This window comes from Macaca fascicularis, chromosome 5, assembly GCF_037993035.2.
Source record: "Macaca fascicularis isolate 582-1 chromosome 5, T2T-MFA8v1.1".
Classification (NCBI taxonomy): domain Eukaryota; kingdom Metazoa; phylum Chordata; class Mammalia; order Primates; family Cercopithecidae; genus Macaca; species Macaca fascicularis.
Window position 1 is genome coordinate 47,181,896 of NC_088379.1, and position 23,985 is coordinate 47,205,880.

The 23,985-nt window shown below is 39.5% G+C and overlaps 1 protein-coding gene across 19 annotated transcripts in view; it reads right to left on the reverse strand.

Moving 5' to 3' along the window:
- The window catches only part of CORIN (corin, serine peptidase), a 264,257-nt gene that overhangs the window by 44,545 nt on the left and 195,727 nt on the right, over positions 1–23,985 (reverse strand). For 13 of the 19 annotated variants that reach the window (XM_045392336.3, XM_005554831.5, XM_005554829.5 and 10 more), the window contains 4 exons: positions 16,553–16,660; positions 8,142–8,255; positions 6,158–6,268; positions 4,932–5,061 (listed from right to left, as the gene is read on the reverse strand). In XM_045392336.3, coding sequence (XP_045248271.2) covers positions 4,932–5,061; positions 6,158–6,268; positions 8,142–8,255; positions 16,553–16,660 — 463 coding nt within the window. Of the gene's footprint in view, positions 1–4,926; positions 5,062–6,157; positions 6,269–8,141; positions 8,256–16,552; positions 16,661–23,985 lie in introns of all 19 variants that reach the window. The other 6 variants (XM_074039726.1, XM_074039725.1, XM_065544967.2 and 3 more) reach the window with 3 other exon arrangements.

Below are 23,985 nucleotides of genomic sequence, written 5' to 3' on the forward strand. Positions count from 1 at the left end.
CAATATGGACAATAAAGTCCATGCTGAGGTGGTCTCAGAAGGAAATGAGGAACTTGTTGGGAACCAGAGCAAAGGTGATTCTTGTTATATTTTACTAAAGAGAGTGGTGGTATTTTGCCCTGCCCTAGAGATCTGTGGAACTTTGAACTTGACAGATGATTTAGGGTATCTGGTAGAAGACATTTCTATTTTTTTTTTTTTTTTTAGAAGACATTTCTAAACAGCAAAGCATTCAAGAGGTGACTTGGGTGCTGTTAAAGGCATTCAGTGTTATAAGGGAAGTAGAGCATAAAAGTTAGGAAAATTTGCAGCCTGACAATGCAATAGAAAAGAAAATACCATTTTCTGAGGAGAAATTCAAGCTTGCTGCAGAATTTGCAAAAGTAATGAGGAGCAGAATGTTAATCCCCAAGACAATGGGGAAATGTCTCCAGGACATGTCAGAGGTCTTCATGGCAGCCCCTCCCATTACAGGTCCAGACGCCTAGGAGAAAAAAGTGGTTTCATGGACTGGGACCAGGGTCCCTGTGCTGCGTGCAGCCTAGGGACTTGGTGCTGTGTCCCAGCTGTGCCAGATATGACTAAAAGGGGCCAAGGTACAACTCAGGCTGTTGCTTCAGAGGGTGGAAGCCCCAAGCATTGGCAACTTCCACAGGGTGCAAGTTGAGCCTGCAAGTGCACAGAAGTCAAGAATCAGGATTTGGGAGCCTCTGCCTAGATTTCAGAGGATGTATGGAAATGCATGGATGCCCAGAGATAAGTTTGCTGCAGGGGTGGGGCCCTCATGGAGAACCTCTGCTAGGCAGTGTGGAAGGCAAATGTGGGGTCAGAGTCCCCACAAAGAATTCCTACTGGGGCACAGCCTAGTGGAGCTGTGAGAAGAGGGCCACCATCCTCAAGACCCCAGCATGGTAGATCCACTGACAGCTTATACCATGTGCCTGGAAAAGCCTCAGACACTCCATACCAGCCCATGAAAGCAGCCAGGAGGGAGGCTGTATCCTGCAAAGCCACAGGGGCAGAGCTGCCCAAGACCATGGGAACCCACCTTTTGCATCAGCGTGATCCAGATGCAAGACATGGAGTCAAAAGAGATCATTTTGGAGTTTTAAGATTTGACTGCCCTGCTGGATTTCAGACTTGCATAGGGCCTGTAGTCCCCTTGTTTTGGCCAATTTCTCCCACTTGGAATGACTATATTTACACAATGCCTGTACCCCCACTGTGTCTAGGAAACTAACTTGCTTTTGATTTTACAGGCTCATAGATGGGAGAGACTTGCCTTATCTTAGATGAGACATCAGACTATGGACTCTTGAGTTAATGCTGAAATGCGTTAAGACTTTGGGGGACTATTGGGAAGGCATGATTGGTTTTGAATTGTGAGGACATGAGATTTGGGAGGGGCCAGGGGCAGAATGATATGGTTTGGCTTTGTCTCCACCCAAATCTCATCTCGAATTGTAACTCATGGGGGCAGGTCTTTCCTGTGCTGTCCTCATGATAGGGAATAAGTTTCATAAGATCTGATGGTTTTAAAAATGGTAGTTTCCCCACACAAGCTCTCTCTTTTTTGTGTGCCACCATACACGTGAGATGTGACTTGCTTCTCCTTGCCTTCCGCCATGATTATGAGGCCTCCCCAGCTCTGTGGAACTGTTAAGTCCATTTAACTTCTTTTTCTTCCCAGTCTCTGGTACGATCTTAATTAGCAGCATGAAAGTGGACTAATACAGCTGTCACAAGTATTTAGGGGCTTCATTTATACATTTTTCTAATCAAATGGCCATCTTACTTCCAATCTGGGCTGAACTCCTGAGATATCAACAGATGAAAGCAAAAAGTTTTTCAAATTCAACAAAGAACTCTAAATCTTCTCATCCAGACAAGCACTGAGTTGAGAGCCTAGCATTTGAGAGTAAGACATGGAAGGTATAATTTGGGTCTAAAAAAATCCTAAGTGCAAGTGTTTTAAATCAACTGCCTCTATCAAGAAAGCATTTCAGTAGAATCCCTGCAACACATGAAATTTGGTAGACCTGCATTCTTGATAAATTCCCTCCAAAATATACCCCCTGAAGTAGATGAGTGATCCACTTGGAATTAGGTTATGCTGGTTCGGACCCTACATACACTACAATGCCATTCTCTATAAATGTTTACTGAATGAACTGATGAATGAATGAGTGATATAACAAATTTATACTATCAAGGTAAGATTAAAGTTTTATGTTTTTCTTGTATAATTTTAATAGAAATGCCATGTTCTATGCAATAAGTCTACACCATTCTCAGATGGCAAAATATCTGGACTTTTTTCTAACTTTGTGTTATTGGCTGTTCACCTACATGTCTTCCCTGCTCCATTATAAACTCTGACGATGTTATTCACTTTGCATCCTCGACCCAATGCCTAGTCCAGTACAAGGCCCATAAGCAGATACTCAAAAACAAAAAGGGAAGGGAAATACTGAATGGAATTAGTTGGGAGTTGCTTTTTAAACTTCAAATTTTTGATGCAGAATATGTCTGAATGTACAAAGGCAGGCTGGCATAAATTCCACTCCAGAAGCTGAGAAGGAACACCCATTCCCACTTCCCTCCTTTTGCAGCATAGGCCGATCATGGCCAGACAGACCCTTCTAGCAAGGACTGTGATCTGGAGGAAATGACTCAAAGGTGCAGGGTGACTTAGAGTTTCTTTGAGTCATCGGTGGCAGAATTGTGAATTTGCAGCACAGCAGCTGGTCTCCAGAGACAGTGGTCACATGGCAGCTGCCTGAGCCTGTTCCCTCAGCAGGAAGCTAGCCTCATCTTGACCATTACCATCATGGCTAGCGTAGCCTGGCTCTCCAGATTTCTGTCAATTCATGAGCCACTCAAGTCAACTAAAGAGTAAACTTCAAGGCAACTAAAAAGTTCAAAAACTACTAGTACTCATTTCTTTAAGGGACTTATCACCACTTACCCATTTTTCCCATTAAATCAGTCAAATAATGGATATGGTTTTCCAACCACACCTCTATCTCAGATTTTCCTAGCCCTTCTGGGAAATAAAATAATCTAAAATAAAAAATATCTGTATGTCTATTTGCATTTTATATATCTAAAGATATCTAAAATATTATATTGAAGTTTCAATTTCCAACTATGTTGAGAAAATGGAGCAAATGGAGTACATATTTTTTTAAAATCCAGTGTGCACACAATAGCCAAAGTTGGGAATAATCCAGATGTCTGAATGGATAAACAAAATGTATATCCATTTAATGGCATATTATTCAATCACAAGCAGGAAGTAAGTACTGGTACATGCTACAAGACAGATGATTGAAAATGTGCTAAGTGAAAGAAACCAGATGAAAAGGCTACATGTTGTATATTTCCATTTATATTAAAATATCCAGAATAGGCCAATTTATAGAGGCAGAAAGCAGATTAGTGGTTTCCTGGGCCTGTGGGTATGAGAAAATGGAAAGTAACTGCCTAGTGAGTACATAGTTTCCTTTTGGGATAATAAAAGTGTTCTAAAACAAATAGTGGTGATGGTTGCACAACATTGTGAATAAAATAAATGCCACTGAATTATACACTTTAAAGTGGTTAAATGGTGAATTTTATGTATGTGCATTTTAACACAATAAAAACTCTAATATGCAAATATTTAGAAGAAACATAAAGAAGCATATTTAAAAACAGAAACCTATCTATTTACAATAGAACAACTATGTTCAGGGTGGCTTGTCAAAAGAACTTTCTGGTTGTAAAATCTTTGCAGTTCCAACCTTATACTTTGCAAATAAAACCTCGTATATATAACGTTTTATTGAGAAGAAAGATGCTTCATAACCATATGCAAAAGATTTTTCATTTATCTCTGAACACAATCATATCCTATTTCATTTAGACACAATAATGAAGTTGTAAAAATGAAGTCTAATTTAATAGATCTTGGCAAATACAATTTTCCACTCTCGTAAAGTTTAAGGTTCCTTTATTATAAATGAGCATTGGTTATTCAATTCCTAAAGATGTGGGTCTTTTCAGGGGAGAAGTGGACTCAAGATGTTGGGAGCTACATATTAGTAATTCTTTGAACTAGGATAACAAAAATGTGCTGCTAGTTGCTATCCCATAACTGAATGACTCATTATTGTAAAACTGTTTCAATTTTGTTCAGTGGATCTCAGGAAATGGCATTTACTCAATTTTTTATTTAGTCTAGAATTTTAGAACTCCTTTGTCTTCAATTTCTCTAATTTCTACATTTCCCCCAAATCTCAAATATATCGATGGTAAAAGAAATACTTACGTATTCTAAGACCCCAAAAATTATTGCTTTCCATCCCCAATGGAACTGAAAAAGAAAAACCTCACAAAATAGCAAGTATCTAACTTTCAAAGGATCCATTTCAGTACATCTGTATCAAAGCCAGAGTGAATCTTTTCATTCTACTGAGAAGCGAATATACTGAACTATTTCTTGATTTACATTTACTGCCTTACTTAGAGTAAACAGAAATGCCAGCAACTTCAACTTCTTTAAAAATGTGTTGCTTAAGAAGAAATTTTCAATAACCTCTTGGGGGAAAATTACAAGATTTTTTCATCCAGATTTCTCAAATGAAATGATTTTATAAATAATGAAAGTGCTTTTATAAATAATGAAAGCATTTCGTTTCAGAAGTACTTAAAATACAATTACTTCATTTACTTTTAGAGACTCCATCAAAGTACGTTTCCAGCACACACTCCTCAGGGCAGGTGCTTGTAATTAAATGTGGTCCTCTCACCTGATTCATTTCCTGGGTTTTTGAAGTACTCTTTGTTCGAGAGCACTAACTCTCTATGCATCCATAAGGAAGATATTACTGCCAAGTTCCATGAAGTTTTCTGAGAAATTCATCAGTGCTACAAACTACTGACCTTACCCTAAACCCATCTGCTTGCAGGCCAACTGACTGAACATCTCCTGCCAGCCATCTGCACACACATGGTGTTCTGTGGCAGCTCTGTGAACCATCAGAAAGGAAGAGGAGTTCACATTTATAGAGAGGGTCACTAGGGAAAGAAAAGACAGGGGAAACCCTAATTAAAAACATTTCTTCCCATGGAAGCACATAACTTTACATGCCTCTGCTTCATTGGCATACATTCATTTTTATTTTTTGTCATTAACCATTTGATGTGTACCTACCCTGTGCAAATCACTGCCTTCAGTGTGCTAGAGGGCTAAAAAAAAATGAATTAGAAATGTTCTCTACCCTCAAAGAACCATAGACTCTAATGAAAGAGACAGGCAGTTCTTAACTTTTCTTGATGAGTCAGAAGACAGCCAGAGCCAGGCCTCATCCCATGAGTTAACCAGGATTTGCATAATTACAAGAAGTGAGTTGTAAATCCATTTCTATCATTTCCTTCAAGAAAGCATATGAGAATGCAAGTGCGTGAGAGGGATGCAAATTTAGGATTAATGTAGTATATGTGTTAATTCCTATTATATAAAGGAGCATCCTCTGTACTTAACCAGCCTCAGAGCACTTATGAAACGCTGCACAATTGATGACAACACACATGAGAATCGTGATTTGGCTGGTTGATGCAAAGGACTGAGAAAGAGCTGAACGAATGGAAGGAGTGATGAGTGCGGGATGAGGAAATTAATCAAACTCAAGATCACAAACTGCAACACTGGAGGTGCTGGTAGGAGATGTCTTTAATTCCTGTCTGTGTAAGGAGCTAGATAGTTAGAAGTCTTGGACTTAGAGAGTGTAGGGAAGGCAGAGGGGCCACTTGACTATTCTATTCTAGTAGGTATAGATGACAAAAGATTGGCAGACTGTCATTAAATTTATTGAAGTTGGGTTTTAATGAATAATTTTTAAATCCTATTCCAGAAATTATATGATTACAACATTTTGAACAGAAAATGCTTTTCCCTATAATATAAATATTTCAAATAGTGAAGTAGCTTGGTGGGGAAATTTTCTGTGAGTTGGAAATAACACACATAGATCACCACTATCAGCTTTTATAACAGTAAAACAAAATAGATGAACTTGGCCAGTAAAATCCAGGATGTAATTTAGGATTCATTTAGCTTCAGTGGCTGACAGGCCTGAGAGAGTACAACAGATGGCAGAAACAAGTAGCTCACCACAGTCCCATTCATCTGAACTGTCTGAGCAGTCGGCTTCACCGTCACACCACAGGTTACGTGACACACATGCATGGTTTGCACATTCCAGCTCATCATCTTGGCAAAATGCTGGCATGGGGAACAAAAAGTGAGAAGGAAAGCATTTTAGAAATAAATGTGATTATCACTAACATGCACATCTTCATGTGCCAGTAGAAGCATGGAAAGAAGAAAGTATGTGATCGCGATCGCTGAGACTTCCAAACGGACATGAAAACAGTATAAACAGAATTTGTAAAATATTATTTAATAGACATCAATACACACAAAGAGCATTTAAACAGAATTACTACGTTCAAGTGACTCAGTGTTCTGATTCTAACAATCAGACTGAATAAACGGTACTCACAGCAGCAGAAATACCCAAGATCAGAGAACGGGGTTAAAATCTGCATGAGCAGAGCATGAGGGATGAACAGACTGAAGCCACCTTAGAAAGAAAACAATCTCTGTCCACAGAGATGCATAATGGGTTTTTTTTTTTTTACATCTCTACTATTAAATGACGCTGTGAATCATACACAGTTCTCTTTTGAGTTTTAAAAATTATAGTAAATCTCCTTGATTGCCTACTTAACAACCATTTCCTTTCTTCCTCCTTTTTTTAAGGGAGCCCAATTTCGTTCAGACCCCCACACCCGCCATCCCCAGTTCCAAAGGAAGATCCTGATTAATTTAAGCTGGGCATGGCATTTTTCTGTCTACAGTTTGTTTGTTTGTTTGTTTTCTGAATACAATTAGTAGTCCAGGAGTAAACATATGCTCTGATATCATAGGCCTTGGCCTGTGGTTGTGTGACTGTGCTTCACAGGACAGCTCCTTCCCAAACTCTGCTGCTGTGCCACGTGCCCTAGTTGGGGACAGGAACAACCTGGAGAAAACAGCATCTTTTTTTTTTTATTGGTTCTCCCTGAATGGTGCTTCTTTTTGCAGTTCAGCTGTTTGTAGCAAGTGTCTTTTCTAACTACACAGAGGCTCCTGACGGCTAGCTGTCACTCTGCCCAAAGTTGACCTGAGCGAATCCCTTAATGACATCTTGGAGATATGAACACGGTCCTTCCTCCTTCCAGGTGGACATGATCAAGGAAGCATGGTGCCCCAGGCGCCCATGGTAATGTCATCTTTTCACCATTGTGGGAGCCAGCCTGAGTTGAAACTGAACTGAAATCACAGACAAGGTACTAAACTGCCACATACAGCCTCAAGAGTCCATCCTACACTTGACTCTTTATATGATAATATAAAACATGTGAGATATATATATATATATATGAGATAATAAAAGATAAATGTCTTCATTGTTTGTCATTTCAATTTGGGCTTTTCTGTTTGTTTCTGTTTCATTTATCTATCTGTAGGTAAAACATCTTAAGAGACATAATTATTTTCCGGTTCTAAAAGCAACGGTCATTCATTTAGAAAATGTAGAAAAGAGAGAAAAGCACAAAAATTTAATAATTACACCACCCAAAGACTATAACTGTAAACTTTTAATTATGACTTTCTGATCTTTTTCTGTGTGTGGATATATGTACTTTCGAAACTCAGGACAATAATGCACATAATACTGAATATTTTGTTTTATTCAACAAATGATATAAAATGAATCCAAGAGAAATTTTTCTTCTCTAATCTAATTTTAATATTTGCATATTATTTTCTTGTACGGTTGTAGTTTATGTTCCCTATTTTTGGATATTTGGAGGTATTTTAATTTTCCCATACTATAAATAATGCCAGAAGAATATTACAGTGTATATATTTTACACATATTTAGTTGGCTTCTTAGAATATGTATTTACAAGTGGAGTTTGATCAAAAGATGTGAAAATACTAAAAGATTTGTATGGATACTTACACATTTTTGGCTTGTATTCAAAATGAGACTTAACTGGTGTTTAAAATAAAAATGCTGTGTTGACAAATTCGCATAAGCACTTACAGCAGTTTTTTTCATCCATGTAATCAGGGCAGTCTGGGAACCCATCGCAGATGACTGTGTGCTTCAAACATTGTTTATTGGATGGACATTCCCAAAGATCTCTCTCTTTACAACCTAGACGGAAGAAAAGGTTATTTGCAATAGACGTGGAGTTGAAAATAATGATAAATTCAATCAATGTAGAAAAACTATACTATAAAGGCATGATGTCGGCTGGGCGCAGTGGCTCATGCCTGTAATCCCAGCACTTTGAGAGGCCGAGGTGGGCGGATCACAAGGTCAGGAGATCGAGACCATCCTGGCTAACACGGGGAAACCCCGTCTCTATTAAAAATACGAAAAAATTAGCCAGGTTTGGTGGCATGTGCCTGTACTCCGGAGGCTGAGGCAGGAGAATCACTTGAACCTGGGAGGCGGAGGTTGCAGTGAGCCAAGATTATGCCACTGCACTACAGTCTGGGCAGAGCGAGACTTTGTCTCAAAAAAAAAAAAAGCATAATGTCTTTTTTCTTAAAAAGTTTTGACCCCTGAATACCATGAATAATATAATTTTAAAAGTAGAAATACCCAATAATATTCATATTATAACATAAATTGTATAGCTGACCTAACAGAAGATCAAAAGTGACATACGGGGCCAGGCATAGTGACTCATGCTTGTAATCCCAGCACTTCAGGAGGCTGGCGTGGGCGGATCGCTTGAGCTCAGGAGTTGGAGACCAGCACGGCCAAGATGGTGAAACCCTATCTCTACTAAAAAATACAATAATTAGCCAGGCGTGGCGGTGTGTGCCTGTAATCCCAGCTACTTGGGAGGCTAAGGCAGGAGAATCATTTGAACTTGGGAGGTGGGCGTTGCAGTAAGCCGAGATTGCACTACTGCTCTCCAGCCTGGGTGACAGAGCAAGACTCTGTCTCAACAAAAAGAAAAAAAAAAAGTGACATAGGGGACATGGAGAAAAAATTTAAAACCATACATTAACATTCATCTTTAGCTGTTCCTTTTTCTTTCTGAGTGAAATTGTTGTCAATGCATAAGACTTATCTATAAAATAATATTATGCTTTTAAGCAAATATGCCAAAGTCTAGTGATCTAAATGCATGTCACCTTAAAATGTAATTTCATTCTACAAATCAGGAGGCCATCTGTTTTTTTAGCAAAAGAGGCTCCTTCTATGCCAAACAAAACTAGTTTAAGAGCCAGGTACAAAAGCTATTACTTTATGGTAGTCAGACATCTAAAGTTGGAAACTTCATCAATTAGTAAGAGAAATGAATATAATTTGCACATTAATGTAATAACTTGAACTGTAATTTGCCTATGAAATAGCAAGCACTTGTGATGTATTTAATAAATACCATTGATGATTCATGTGCAGTGCATTTCATATGCCTGCTAAAGTCTGACAAGAGTCTAATATGTTTTGTCATTCCGGTCAGATCCCTGGCCCAGGCCAGGCCGTGAAGTACATGAAGGAAGAGACAATGTGGCAAAAAAATCTGAGTATCCTCCACCCCCTTGGCTAGAACAATGGCTAGCATGTGGCAGGCCCTCAATACGTGTGTGTTTTAAGTAGAACTTCATTTCATGTAAGGAAAAAAATGTCTCTGACTCCCAGGAAAATATAATTTATTTGTCAGTGAAATGCAAAGCAGTGATCAAATAAGAAGTTTCTTCAAGAATGTTATTGTTCATCTGACCTACTACAAATGAGTCAGATACATTTTGTAGATGATTGACTCAGGTTTCTTGGAATCCATTATAAGAAAAAAATTGGTTTTCAAAATTTTCACTAAAAACAATTATAAAAATAAGTGACCCAAAATGCTTACTATAAGCTAAAATTAGATTTAGTGTGTTTCATCATCCAAAGATATAGGAAATAAATAATGAGAGTCTTTCACTGGCTGATAATCTGGAGTGGTCTTAGGCCCAGGGACATCCATTCCAAGAATTCACAGGGACATTATTTAGAGTTTTCAGCTAGTAGAGGATCCAGACAGCATCTGAAAAGTTCTGACAATAAGAGTCTCCTGAGTTTTGAGAAAGAGCCTGAAATCTGTCCTCTGTGACCCAGCTCCTGCCAAATGCTACAGTCTGCTCATTCTACCAGAGAGCAAAAGACATCAAAAAAGAGGGCTCAACACTCCATGCATGGTGCTGACCCTTCTCCAGAGCTGCTCCTTTGCTCACAAAACACACCACTTGCTAATAGAGAATGAAATAAAATAGCATGCGTTTTTCTGACGATTCCCAAGGCACATTCTTCTTACCAAGGCACATTCTTCTTAAGACTACAAGGAAGAACTTTGACATTTGGAATGAGATGATGAAATACCACATAAATAGATCATCTGGGACAGAAGGCCCCCCACAGTGTATCCTCACAAATAATAATAATCATGATAATGAGATAACATGTATTATCCACTATGTATCCACATTCTAGATATTAGCTTTAATTCTTAAAATAACCCTATAATGTCAGCATTATGCTCACCATTTTATAAGTGAGGAAACTAACAGTTAGAGAAATTGAATCCCTCCACATCACAGCTCCACGGAGAAAGATCTGGATGAGATCCAGGTACAAGTCATTAATTGCAGTTCTTTGTAAGATGCGAACATGAAGTATGCATAAGGGGTAGGAGCAGTGGAAGCACAGCTTTAGAGTCAGACAACTGGATTTGAATCCTAGTTCCAAATCTCACTAGCTGTGTGAGCTTGGATAAGTTACTTAACTTCTCCAAACCTTGGTTTCCATAACATCTAAAATACAAATAATAATGCCTGCTTCATATGGTTGCTATAAACATTAAAGGAGTACTCCATACGCATTCATTTTTTACCTCTCCATGTCTTCTCTTTTCTCATAAAAGTTTGCATAACGTAATACCTCCTTTGTAGAGTTACAGTGAGCACAAAAGAAGTAGGATAAAAAGAGAGAGACATGAGTTACATGGGGAGACAGTATTATTTTGAGAAGAAACCACTTTCTTTGTAAAGTGACATTTTGGTGCAAATATGTTTTAAATTTATATTCTAAGAGGAAAACGATATGATTCCAAAAAAAATTAAAAACAGGCATGGATGGGATGGGCTGTTTAATGCAGCTGTAGGTTATGAAACCAAATAATTGTCGATGTCAGAATAATAACCTCCCCAGCACAGAGACAATAGCAACAATCAATAATTGAGGATACAGTGTTCCAAAAAAGTGATCAACTCATCTCAGTTTGCCAGGGATTTAACTGATTTGAGCATGACATATCCCTTGTTCCAAAAGATCCCCATCAGTCCCAGGCAAATCAGGTTGACTGGTCACACTAAGTGTGCTAAGCATTCATCTGGGTTTTTTGCTTACTCTGTCTCTCATTTTCACAAAAACTCTGTGAAACAGGCTGCCCTGACAGAGGCAGTCTCCTCCCCCCACTCCGCCCCTAAACTGTTTCTCTATAAAAACAGTTGTCATTACAAATAAAGTCAGCAAATCGACTTAAAGCAGATGCTTTTTGTTCTGTAAGAATCTCTTAGCTATGCAACTATAGAGTAAGTAGGTCCACTCATCCTCTTGAGTTGAGCTGCATGAAATTTTTAAATTCTCACCCTTCGGAGTGGAACCACTCACAAGGAGGAAGGAGACAAGGTAATACTGCATTGGCAAAGGCTGGAACAGTCTGGACTGAGCCATCCTGGACCAGCGTCTGCCCCAGGAAGTGGCTGTGGACGTGACCTTGGAGCAGATCATAGGAGCTGTAACAGCCAGAGTATAGGCCTAACAGGTGTGAAGAGCCTTCTACAGCATGCAGGATCCTGGACAACAGTGCCCCTTCCCTCAAGGCATGGCTGCAAAGGGCTCTGCCTCTGCACCTGCTATAGCTGCTGGAACAGAGGACCTGCCTCCCACTGTGGTCCAGGCCTGACTATCAGGGCAGCAATACCAGCACAGGCCAACCAGCCACCATCCAGCTAGAAAGTTGCAGCAGCCTACCCAATTCCTGAGTCACTTCCTGCTTTTAGCAGTGCCATTTTTATGGCATGCTCTTCACATATGGGTGGCCCAGTCTCCTGTGAAAGAGGCAGGATGAAGGAATGGATGGGACTTTAAATTGCATGGCTCTAATCCTAAAGAGAGAGAATATCCGACTCAAAACCAACACTATCTCCAGGAAAAGACACTATCCATCTACCTGAGTTTACTATGTGAGCCAGGGACCTCGCCCAGCCCATGCTTTAGCCTGACAGGCCAGCCCACTCTCTTTTGCCATAAACAGCTGTCAGAAACAAGGCTATGCTAGACAGGACTCCTTCCCTCAAGGGAGACTGCTGGGGCAGCCTTTGAAAGGAATTGCCTCCTGATTTCCCACCGCCACAGCAGGTGAGTTCCTGGTTATTGTCTTCTGAGATTGAACAGGGCATGTTATAAGCATTCCAAGCTGTGGGAGATAACGTGGGTGTTCTCTGCATCTTACCCAGAGAAGTAAAGTGACTGGCCAAATGTCACACAGCCTCTAAGGCTAAGTCAGGATGTAAATTCAAGTCTAAGTCTATGCAGGACACTCTGCCATTCCAGTCTGCCTTCCCAAGACACCACAGAAGACAATGAAACGGTTAACCAAGTATCTAAAGGGAAGGAGAAAATTTGTCCCTTAACATGGAAAATTAAACCCTACTGAGTGATGAGAAATCAATCCTGAAAATCCATCCTGAAAGCACATTTGTGGATATGCCAAAGCTATGGACATAATGACTCTCACTCTTCTGCCAGCTACAGAGCAAAGAGTGGTCTCCTCCCCAAACAAAGAGACACAAAAGCATAGAGGCTGATGGTATTTGGAGTGTTAAGAAAGCCAGTTAAGCCCTTCTGTGAGACAACTCATAGAAATGCTATCCACAAATCCAAAAATAAAACATACCTTTTGGAAACCCTTTGAAATCAAGCTGTAAAACCCATAAATATCAGAGTCAGATCTTCTAATACAACCTAAGGGGATTCTGACTCGGAGAAATGGCTCAGGTTATATTTAAAGGTTTTATTTTATTTAAGATCAAGAGGAGACCAAAGATAGGTGAAGAACTGGTTTTTTACTCATCTGACGATAAACAGAAAGTCACTTAATGACACTCAGACATTTGTATTGCTGTCAATCTTTTCTCCATATGATGTATACTTTTTTACTTAGAATAGTGATCAGTTAGGAATTTTGATTCTGTGTTAGTGTAATAAAGGATTTTATTTTGACAGTCGATATAAAGCACCTGTTATAGCTACATTTTCATTTAATTGCTCCATTGGGAGTTGCTGTTTGCTTGCATCACAGCCCAGGTACCACCTGCTCTTGTAGCTGACCCAAATAGTGGAGGTAAAGTCTAGTGAGAGATAACCTCCGCTTCACACACTCAAAGCTATAAGGTCATATAAAAACTGAACAATATAATATTTTTGTTGTTTTCCTTAGTTTTCCTTTCTTTGATGTCATTCTTGATCATTTATTTGCCCATGTCTTTCTCTCATGCTCCACTGCATGGCTATCGATGCTTGGAAAATGTTATGTTGAAAATAAACTCATTTATCAAGTTGCTAGTTTTGCAGGCAACTCCATCTATATCATGTATGCTCAATTACTGACATACCATCAATCCTTAAGACAATGCAGTACTGACACAGTGCAGATTCTGCTCAGCGTTCCCCTGTCTCTTAGACTTCCTTCCCATATTGGATTTGTATAATTCATCCCAACACTTGTTAAAATCTTTTCTAGTACTGACATTTTCAACTCTTGTTTACATCAGCAATTACACAATCAAAGCAACCTCAACAGTGAAAATCTACCACAAGAGCTGGAGATATTTAAAAACAATATTACTGATTGCTAAATTCTAATGCATATATTTTAAAAGTGTATTTATAAGCTAAGTGCTTTGGCTACCATGTTTCTCCATTACAAAAGCGCCAAAGAAACAAGAAGTAAAGTTAATTTCTCATACAATATTTATTTTATAACTGAGTTAAATAAGTATTGTTTTGAGGGGAAACTCAATAACCTTGTTGGAAATTCTGAGGGAGCTGCAGATCCATGACAATAAATAGTTAATTGTCCAATTACTGAGTACAGCTCAAACACTTAAGACCACAAGGGACAGAGTAAGTCAGAAAGGCAAGAAGCTTCCGGTGAAACCCAGCTTCGCTGGAGCTGGTGCTTGCTTTACCGGATGGTGTGCCTATGCACATACAAAAACAGAAAGACAAACAGCAAGGAGGCAAACAGAAACAGATGACTTCCTATTAGTCCTCTGTTGAGCCTTCATCAACCTGACTTCCTTATTTGATCTGAAGTGGTGTGTCCTCCCAAATCACTGAACAAGTCCATTCAAATACATGCATGAGTCCCAAAGGGGAACGGAGTATGTAAAGTTTTCTATTGTTAGTCACTTTGGAAAACTTCTCATAAATTAGTACTGCTGGAGCAATTAATTTAACTCCAAAGGTATTATTTCTTACCCACTTTTAACTTTCCTTAACTAGAGCTCTCAATAGTGCTGTCAATTATTTTTAGTTTTTGATAGGGATTAGACAATATATTTTATTATTTTGGTGTGTCTTTAATTGCGTGATTAAAATACTGGTGAAAACCAATTACTTAACTAGAAACCTGATATTTTAGGGTCATTTAAACCCTATACCAATACTATAGTACTTTCAATTTGTTTTTTTGCAGAATATGTTCTAGAACTCAGAACTTTTTGTCTTGGTAAGGCTGTTTTGTTTTGTTTTTAACTAAGCTTTTTTATTTCTCAAATATTTAGTCCCCTACAACAAATTTAGGTCTAGCCACCCCAACAAAGTATCATGCAAAATCTTTGAACCATCTAAGATACTCTACTTTAAATTGCATCTCAAATACCATGACCCATCAAAGTCATAGTTAAGTGAACAAATCTAACACATTCTCAATAAATCACTTATATAAGGCATATTCAATGAGTTTTAATTTATTTCTTTACAAAAAAAAAACAAACCACAAACAAGCAAACAATAGTAGCTTCTAAAAACACTGTACATTCCTCCATAATAAAATTACCCCAGTCATTGTACCATCATTCTGACAGCTGGGGTTTTCCAGAAGATGCACTCGTCCATATTTATAGGAGCTGAGAGGATTTCAGTTAATTGCTTCTGACATTTTGTCTAGACCAGAAGGGCAACGCTGACCATAGAAAATTCACTTAATGAAGCAAGGCAGTATTTCATACTTCAAAGGCCAAAAGAATGAAATGATTTCAAAAGATGTACTGCCTTATGTGTTTTTCATGAAACAGTGTCAATTCTTCTTAAACAGGAAAGGCTAAATAACCAAACCATTCTGTGAATAGATCTGCAATCATTTTGCTTTCCTCAAAAACACTGTTTATTAAAGGCCATTGTCTGACTTCTATTCCCTAATACACTGAGGTTACAAGTACAAAGATTTGCAGGGAAATGTAATGAGAATTAAGTCCACTCAAATTACCATTGGGATTTACAGCTTTTCCACTGGCGATTTTGGAAGTCAATGGCAGAAATGTCAAGAAGAGTTTTATCCTTTGCCAACAGAGAACAAATAAGAGAGGACATGAAAATGAATCCCAATTAAACTGGGAATGATGGAGTCTGAACTCTGAATGTTGGCGTATGAACTCTGCCTTTGTGCATCTAGATGTCTGCTTAGCAACATGGGAAGTATACGCAAAGACACTATTATTCTGACTTTAAAACTGATAACTGTTTTATAATTTAATAATAAAAATAATTCCTTACATTTGTGAGTTGCTTCTCCTTTTAATAAGTGTTTGCAAATATAGTCGTGCCCCTCCACCCTTATCTGCAGTTTCAGTTTCCACGGTTTCAGTTATCCCTGGTTAAGCATGGTCCAAAAAGGTTGGCATAGTACAATAAGATATTTTTTAAGAGAGAGAGAGAAACCACATTCCCATTACTTTTATTTCAGTATATTGTTATAATTGATCCATTTTATTATTGTTGTTATTAATCTCTCATTGCGCCTAATTTATAAATTAAACTCTATCATAGGGACGTATGTGTAGGAAAAAGCATAGTACTGCATATATGGGGTTCCATGCAATCTATGGTTTCAGGCATCCACTGGGTGTCTTGGAACGTATCCCCACAAATAAGGAGGAGGAGTACTGTATGTATCAGGGTTACACAGAAGCGTAATTTAGAGGAAATCAAGAGTTAGGAAAAAGACTTAGAATATATGCCATACTGTTCAATAATTTAAGAAGTAAAGGTATTAGCATTCAATCCTAGTCCTACTATCAGTGAATAGTTTACATTTTTAACACAGTTTCCTATTCTGTTCTAGTTAATACTGTACATTCACGAAAAGTACCATTGCAAATACATACCACAGTTTTCCTCATCACTGTCATCATCACAGTCGGCCTGGCCATCACATCTTCTGGAAGCCAGAACACACCGTCCTGAGCGGCACTTGAAATGACTAGGTGAGCATTCTATTAAAAACAATATTACTGTTAAAGGGCTGAAAACCCAGAAACATCAGCTAATTTACGTATTTACATGTAGGATGTTGTCAAGGAGCTTTTACTGAAGATAAGAGTGGTCTCTTGCAAAGCAAAATAGCCATTTCACTTTGGCATTCTTCTGCCTACCAATCAGCATCTTTCTCCTTCATTCTTGGCCTCATCTCTCCAGATACGCAGTTTAACGTCTATGTATTCCAATGATTAATTCTCTTTCCAAATGGGACAATCCAACAATTGCCAGAGCCTAATATGCCTTGTGGAGTCAGTGCTCCTGACTACCTAGCAGCTCTCAATGTGTCAAAATCATTTCCACAGCCCCATCTTTCCACCTGGCCCACAATTCCATTTCTGTACTTAACGATCCTGTGTTGCCATGGTCCCCAAATATTTTTTACTTGAAGGAACCAAGGTTTAATGTTCACCTTTGCATTCAGAATCCCTAGTATAAAAGCATCCATACATAATGGGCTCTGTGAGTAAAGTACAGTTTAAGAAACACCAGAGTACTAATTAAACTCATCTCTGAGTTCATTATTTTTAATTTTAAAATGATTTTTTTTGAGGGAGAGATGGAGCAAGATGGCCAAATAGAAGCCTCCACTAAGTGTCCTTTATGCAGGAACACCAACCTGAACAACATCCACACAAAAAAGCACCTTCATAAGAACTAAAATTCATATGAGCAATCATAGTACCTGGTTTTAAATTCAGATAATTAAAAAAGGCACTGAAAAGGGTAGGAAAGACAATTTTGAATCACCAACACCACCCTACCCCCATTCCCCAGCAAGAGCTGCGTAGTACAGAGAATCTGTGCACTTGTGGAGTGATTGTGGGACTTTGCTTTGGAACTCAGTGGTGCCCTGTCACAGCAGAAAGCAATACCAGGCAGAGCTCAGCCAGTGCCCATGCATGGAGGGAGCATTTAGACCAACCCCAGCCAAAGGGGAATCACCCATCCCAGTGGTCAGAACTTAAGTTCTGGCAAGCCTTACCACCACAGGCTAAAGTGTTTGGGGGTCCTTAATAAATTTGAAAGGCGGTCTAGCCCACAAGGACTGCAATTTTTGGGCAAGTCCTGATGCTGTGCTGGGCTTGGAGACAGTGGACTTGGGGGCATGCAACCTAGTGCATGCCGCAGAGTGGCCAAGATAGTGCTTGTGCCACCCCTTTCCCAACCCCAGGCAGGCACAGCTCGCAGCTCAGAAAGAGACTCCTTTCTTCTGCTTGAGGACAGGATAGGTGAGAGTAAAGGGGACTTTGTCTTGGAACTTGGATATCAGCTTAGCCACAGTAGAATAGGGCATCAGGCAGAGTCCTGTCCAAGGCCCCCATTCCAGGCCCTAGCTTCCAGACAACATTTTTAGACCTATCTTCAACCAAAAGGGAACCCACTGACTTGAAGAAAAGGACCCAGTCCTGGCAAGATTAGTTACCAGCTGACTAAAGAGCCCTTGGGCCCCGAATTATCAGCAGCAGTACTCAGGCAGTACTTGTTGTGAGCCTTCGGTGAGATTGAAATGTGCTGGCTTCAGGTATGACTGAGCACATTCCTAGCTGTGATGGCTACAGGGAGAAACTCCTGCTTGAGAACAGGAGAGGGAAGGGTAAAATGAATGTTGTCTTGCAGCTTAGGTACCAGGCTCGGCCACAGCGGGGTAGAACATCAAGTGAACTCTTGGGGTCCCTAATTCTAAGCCCTGGCTCTTGGATGACATTTTTGGATGTGCCCTGAGTTAGAGGCCAGCCCACTGTCCTGAAATGAGAGTCCCAGGCCTGGCAGCATTCACCACAGGCTGACTGAAGAACCCTTGGGCCTTGAGTGAACTCTTGTGGTATGGTAGTACTTGTCATGGACCTGGGGTTGTAGTGATCATGAGGAGAGACCACTACCATTCTTCCATTACCTGTTTGTGGGAAGCGGAAGAGTGAGAACTTTGACTTGTGGCTTGGGTGCCAATGGTGCAGAAATTCAAAGGATCATTAGAGGCTACTATGAGCAACTATATACGAATAAATTGGAAAACCTATGAGAGATTAATATATTCCTAGAAATATACAACCTACTAAGATTGAACCATGAAGAAATCTAAAATCTGAAAAGAACAATAACAAGTAATGCTATTTAAGTAATAATTAAAAGTCTTTCAGTGGGGGGGGGGGAAAAAGCCTATACCCAATGGCTTCACTGCTGAACTTTGCCAAATATTTAAAGAAGAACTAGTACCAACTCTGCTTAAACTATTCCAAAAAATAGAGGAGGAGGGAATACATCCAAATTCATTCTATGAAGCCACTATTACCCTGATACCAAAGTTAGACAAAGACACATCAAAAAAAGAAAACTACAAGTCAATCTCCTTGATGAACATTGACGTAAAAGTCCTCAAGAAAATACCAGCAAACTGAATTCAACAACACATTGAAAGGTCATTCATCATGACCATTTAGGATTTGGTTTTGTTTGTTTGTTTGTTTGTTTGTTTTCTTGAGATGGTTTCGCTCCTGTCGCCCAGGCTGAAGTGCAGTGGCATGATCTTGGCTCACTGCAGCCTCTGCCTCCCAGGTTCAAGCAATTCTCATGCCTCAGCCTTCCGAGTAGCTGGGATTACAGGTGCCCACCACCATTCCCAGTTAATTTTTGTATTTTTAGTAGAGACAGGTTTTTACCATGTTGGCCAGGCTGGTGTTGAACTCCCGACCTCAGGTGATCCACTCGCCTCGGCCTCCCAAAGTGGTGGCATGACAGGCGTGAGCCACTGCTCCTGGTGACCATTTAGGATTTACAGGAGTGATGCAAAGATGATATAACATATGGAAATCAATCAATGTGATATATCATATCAAAAGAACGAAGGACAAAAAGCATAGGATCATTTCAGTTGATGCATTTGAAAAAATTCAACATCCCTTCCTGAAAAAAATTCCCTCAAAAAACTGGGTAAGAAGTAACATACCTCAGCAAAATAAAAGCCATATTTGACAGACCCACAGTTAGTATCAAACTAAATGGGGAAAAACTGAAAGCCTTATCTCTAAGATCTGGAACATGACAAGGATACCCACTGTCACCACTGTTATTCAACATAGTAATAGAAGTCCTAGCTGAAGCAGTCATAAAAGAGAAAGAAATAAAGGGCATCCAAATTGGAAATGAAGAAGTCAAATTATTCTTGATTGCAAATGATATGATCTTATATTTGGAAAAACCTAAAAACTCCACCAAAAAGCTATAGAACTGATAAACAAATTCAGTAAAGTTGCAAGATACAAAATCAACAGGCAAAAATCAGTAGCATTTCTACATGCCAACAACAAAAAATCTGAAAGAGAAACCAAGAAAGTAATCTCATTTACAAAAGCCGCAAATAAAATAAAATACCTGGAAATTAACTTAACCAAAGAAGTGAAAGGTCTCTGTGATAAAAACCATAAAACACTGATGAAACAAATTAAAGAGGACATAAAAAATGGAAAGATAGTCCATGTTCATGGATTGGAAGAATCCATATTGTTAAACTTTCCATACTATGTGTATTAGGCCATTCTTGCATTGCTATAAAGAAATACTAGATGCCACGTAATTTATAAAGAGGTTTATTTGGCTCATGGTTCTGCAGGCTTTAAAGGAAGCCTAGAGTCTGCTTGGTTTCTAGACAGGCCTCATGAAGCTTACAATCATGGCAGAAGGTGAAGGAGGAGCTGGAACATCACATGGCAAAAGCAGCAACAAGAGAGAAAGAGAGAGTTGGAGGTAGGCACCATGACTAGATCTCCTGTGAACTCAGAGTGAGAGATGGCTCAAGCCATTCGTGAAGGATCTGCCCCCATGACCTAAACACCTCCCACCAGACCCTACCTCCAACACTAGGGATTACATCTCAACATGAGGTTTGGGTGGGGAAAAATATCCAAACTATGTCATTCTGCTCTGCCCCTTCCCAAATCTCATGTCTTCTTCACATTTCAAAATACAATATCCCTTCTCAATAGCTCCGCCAAAGTCTTCACTCATTCCAGCATTGACTCAAAAGTCCCAAGGCCCAAATTCAAAGCCTTATCCTAAATCAAAATAAGTTCCTTCTACCTATGAGCCTGTAAAATCAAAAGAAGGTATTTACTTCAAAGATACAACAGCTGTACAGGCATTGGGTAAACATTCCTATTTCAAAAGGGAGAAATTGGCTAAAAGAAAGGGGCTACAGGCCCCATGCAAGCCCAAAACCCAGCAGGGCAGTCATTAAATCTTAAAGCTCCAAAATAATCTCCTTTGACTACATATCCCGCATCCATGGCACACTGGTACAGGGGTGGGCTCCTAAGGCCTTGGGCAGCTCTGCCCTTGTGACTTTCCAGGGTTCAGTCCCCATGGCTACTTTCACAGGTTGTTGAGTGCCAACAGCTTTTCCAAGCAAAGGGTGTAAGCTGCCAGTGGATCTACCATTCTGGAGTCTGGAGTGCAGAAGCCAACTTCCCACAGCTCCATGAAGCAGTGACCACTGGGGACTCTGTGTGGGGGCACCAGCCCCATGTTTCCCCTCTGCACTGCTCTGACAGATGTCCTTTGTGGGGGCTCCATCCCTGCAGCATGCTTCTGCCTGGGCACCCAGGCTTTCTCATACATCCTCTGAAATCTAGGCAGAAGCTACCAAGCCTCATGCACTTTTGCTCTCTGTGCACCTTCAGGCTTAACCCCATATAGAAACCAACAGGCTTATAGCTTCTATTCTCCAAAATGGCAGCCTGAGCTGTACATGGGCCTCTTTGTGCCATGGCTAAAGTTAGAGTGGCCTGGATGCAGGCAGCAGTGTCCCAAGGCTGCAAAAGGCAATGGGGACCTGGGCCTGGCCCATAAAACCATTCAGTCCTCCTGGCCTTAAGGCCTGTGATGGGAGGGGCTGCCTGGGAGATCTCTGAAATGCCTTCAAGGCATTTTTCCCATTATCTTAGTTATTAGCTCTTTGCTCCCTTTTGGTTATACAAATTTCTTTAGCAATTCAGCCTGCTTGAATTCCCCTACTGAAAAAGCTTTTTGTTTCTTTACCACATAGGTAGGCTGCAAATATTCCACACTTTTATGCTCTGCTTCCCTTTTAACTATAAGTTTCAACTTTAAGTTATTTCTTTGCTCCTGTATCTGAGCACAGGCTGTTAGAAGCAGCCAGCCTATGTCTTGAACACTTTGTTGCTTAGAAATTTCTTTCATCAGGTACCCTAAATTTTCACTCTCAAGTTCCAACTTCAACATATCCTTAGGGCATGAACAGAATGCAGCCAAGCTTTTTTCTAACACACGACATGGGTGAACCTTTGCTCCCATTCCCAATTAGTTCCACATTTCCATTTGAGATCTCATCAGCCTGGCCTTCACTATCCATATCACTATCAGAAATTTGGTCACAATCACTTAACCAATTTCTAAGAAGTTCCAAACTTTCCCTCATCTTCCTGTCTTCTTCTGAGCTCTCCAAACTCTTCCAACCTCTGCCTATTACCTTGTTCCAAAGCTGCTTCCACATTTTCAGGTATCTTTATAGCAATGCTGAATTTCTAGTACCAATTTTCTGTGTGAGGCCATTCTCGTGTTGCTATAAAGAAATATCTGAGACTGGGTAATTTATAAAGAAAAGAGGTTTAACTGACTCATGGTTCTGCAGCCTTTACAGGAACCATGGTGAAGACATCTGCTCAGCTTCTATGAAGGCCCCAAGAAGCTTACAGTCACGATGAAAAGCAAAAGGGGAGCAGGCACGTCGCATGGTAAAGAAGGAGCAAGAGAGAGAGTAGGGGAAGAGGTATTGTCGCACTTTTAAATGACTACATCTCATGTGAATGCAGAGCAAGAGTTCATTTGTCGCTAAGGAGATGACCCAAACCAATCACTAGGGATCTGCCCCCATGATCCAAACACCTCCCATCAGGCCCCACCTCCAACATTGGGGATTACATCTCAACATGCAAGGACAAATATCCAAACTATATCACTATGTAAAGCAATCTATACATTAAATATAATCCCTATTAAAATACCAATGACATTCTTCACAGAAATAGGAAAAAATTCCTAAACTTCATATGGAACCACAAAAGACTCAGAATAGCCAAAGCTATCCTGAGCAAAAAGAACGAGAGGAATCACATTACCTGACTTCAAATTATACTACAGAGCTATAATAGCCAAAACAGAATGGTACTAGCATAACAACAGACACATAGGCCAAGGGAACAGAAGAGAAAACTGAGAAAAGAACTCATACATCTACAGTGAATTCATTTTCAACAAAGGTTTCAAGAACATATACTAGGGAAAGGACAGTCTCTTCAATGAATGGTGCTGAGAAAACTGGATATTCATATGCAGAAGAATGAGATTAGACCCCAATCTCTTGCCATATACAAAAATCAAATCAAAATGAATAAAGACTTAAACCTACAACTTCAAACTATAAAACTACTAGAAGAAAACATTGGGGAAACTTTCCAGTACACTGGACTGCACAAAATTTCTTATGTGATATTGCATGAACACAGACAACCAAAGCAAAAATGGACAAAGGGGATTACATAAAGTTAAAAGCTTCTGCAAAGCAAAGCAAAGTAAAGAGACAACCCACAGAATGGGAGAAAATATTTGCAAAATATCTATACAATAAGGGATTAATAACCAGAATATATAAAATGCTCAAACAACTCTATAGAAAAAAAAGACTAGTAATCTGATTTAAAAATGGACAAAAGGTCTGAATAAACATATCTCAAAAGAAGACATACAAATGACAAACAGGTATATGAAAAGGTGCTCAACATCACTGACTATCAGATAAATGCAAATCAAAACTACAATGAGATATCATCTTACCCAAATTAAAATCTCTTATATCCAAAAGACAGACAATAACAAATGCTAGCAAGGATGTCAAGAAAAGGGGATCCTCACCCACTATTGGTGAGAATTCAAATTAGTGCAACTATTAGGGAGAACAATTTGGAGGCTTCTCAAAAAACTAAAAGTAGACCTACTATATGACCCAGCAATCCCACTGCTAGGTATATACCTAAAAGAAAGGAAACCAGTATATAGAAGAGATATCTGCACTCCCATGTTTGTTGCAGCACTATTCACAATAGCCAAGATTTGGAAGCAACCCAAATGTCCATGAAAAGATGAATGGATAAAGAAACATATATGCAATTGAGTATGATTCAGCCTTAAAAAAGAATGAGAGCCTGTCGTTTGCAACAACGTGGATGAAAGAAGACGTCATTGTGTTACGTAAAATAAGCCAGGCACA